The sequence below is a fragment of the Penaeus monodon genome, chromosome 22, assembly GCF_015228065.2.
Source record: "Penaeus monodon isolate SGIC_2016 chromosome 22, NSTDA_Pmon_1, whole genome shotgun sequence".
Taxonomy (NCBI): domain Eukaryota; kingdom Metazoa; phylum Arthropoda; class Malacostraca; order Decapoda; family Penaeidae; genus Penaeus; species Penaeus monodon.
This window is the reverse complement of record NC_051407.1, coordinates 6,977,289-6,977,665: the sequence shown is the minus strand read 5'-3', so window position 1 is coordinate 6,977,665 and position 377 is coordinate 6,977,289. Positions and strand designations below refer to the sequence as shown.

The following is a 377-nucleotide window of genomic DNA, read 5'->3' as shown; positions in this document are numbered from 1 at the left end:
CATGCTTCTCGTGCTCAAATACATATCCATTCCGAGATAAAAAACAAATCTTAAATCAAAAATACAAATGTCGATAAATTCCATATATATTAGATAAACCATTCTTACCAACAGCTTCATGGTGAAATAATATTTTCGTTATCCAAGTGACGGTTTATATACACACGCAAATTCCTTTCGCTCTTGCATTCTAATATTCTGCAGACCCAGAACTTGCTCCTCAAACCGCCCTACCCTGCTCGATATGCCGATTTCCCCTCTGCGGATCAGATTCATCCTTTGGTTTCCACGCGTTCAGTTAGTATTTTTACTTCGGATAGAAAGCCGATCATCGCATTCGACTGTGGATTTACAAATTATTTCATATATGCACAGTT

General features: G+C 37.7%; 1 protein-coding gene across 1 annotated transcript in view; it reads right to left on the bottom strand.

The window, feature by feature from the left end:
- LOC119587518 (pupal cuticle protein 36-like) overlaps positions 1-132 on the bottom strand; it is a 1,202-nt gene extending 1,070 nt beyond the window's left edge. The window contains exon 1 of the mRNA XM_037936245.1: positions 109-132. Coding sequence (XP_037792173.1) covers positions 109-120 — 12 coding nt within the window. The 5' untranslated portion in view covers positions 121-132. The remainder of the gene's footprint in view (positions 1-108) is intronic.
- Positions 133-377: the final 245 nt, after the last annotated feature.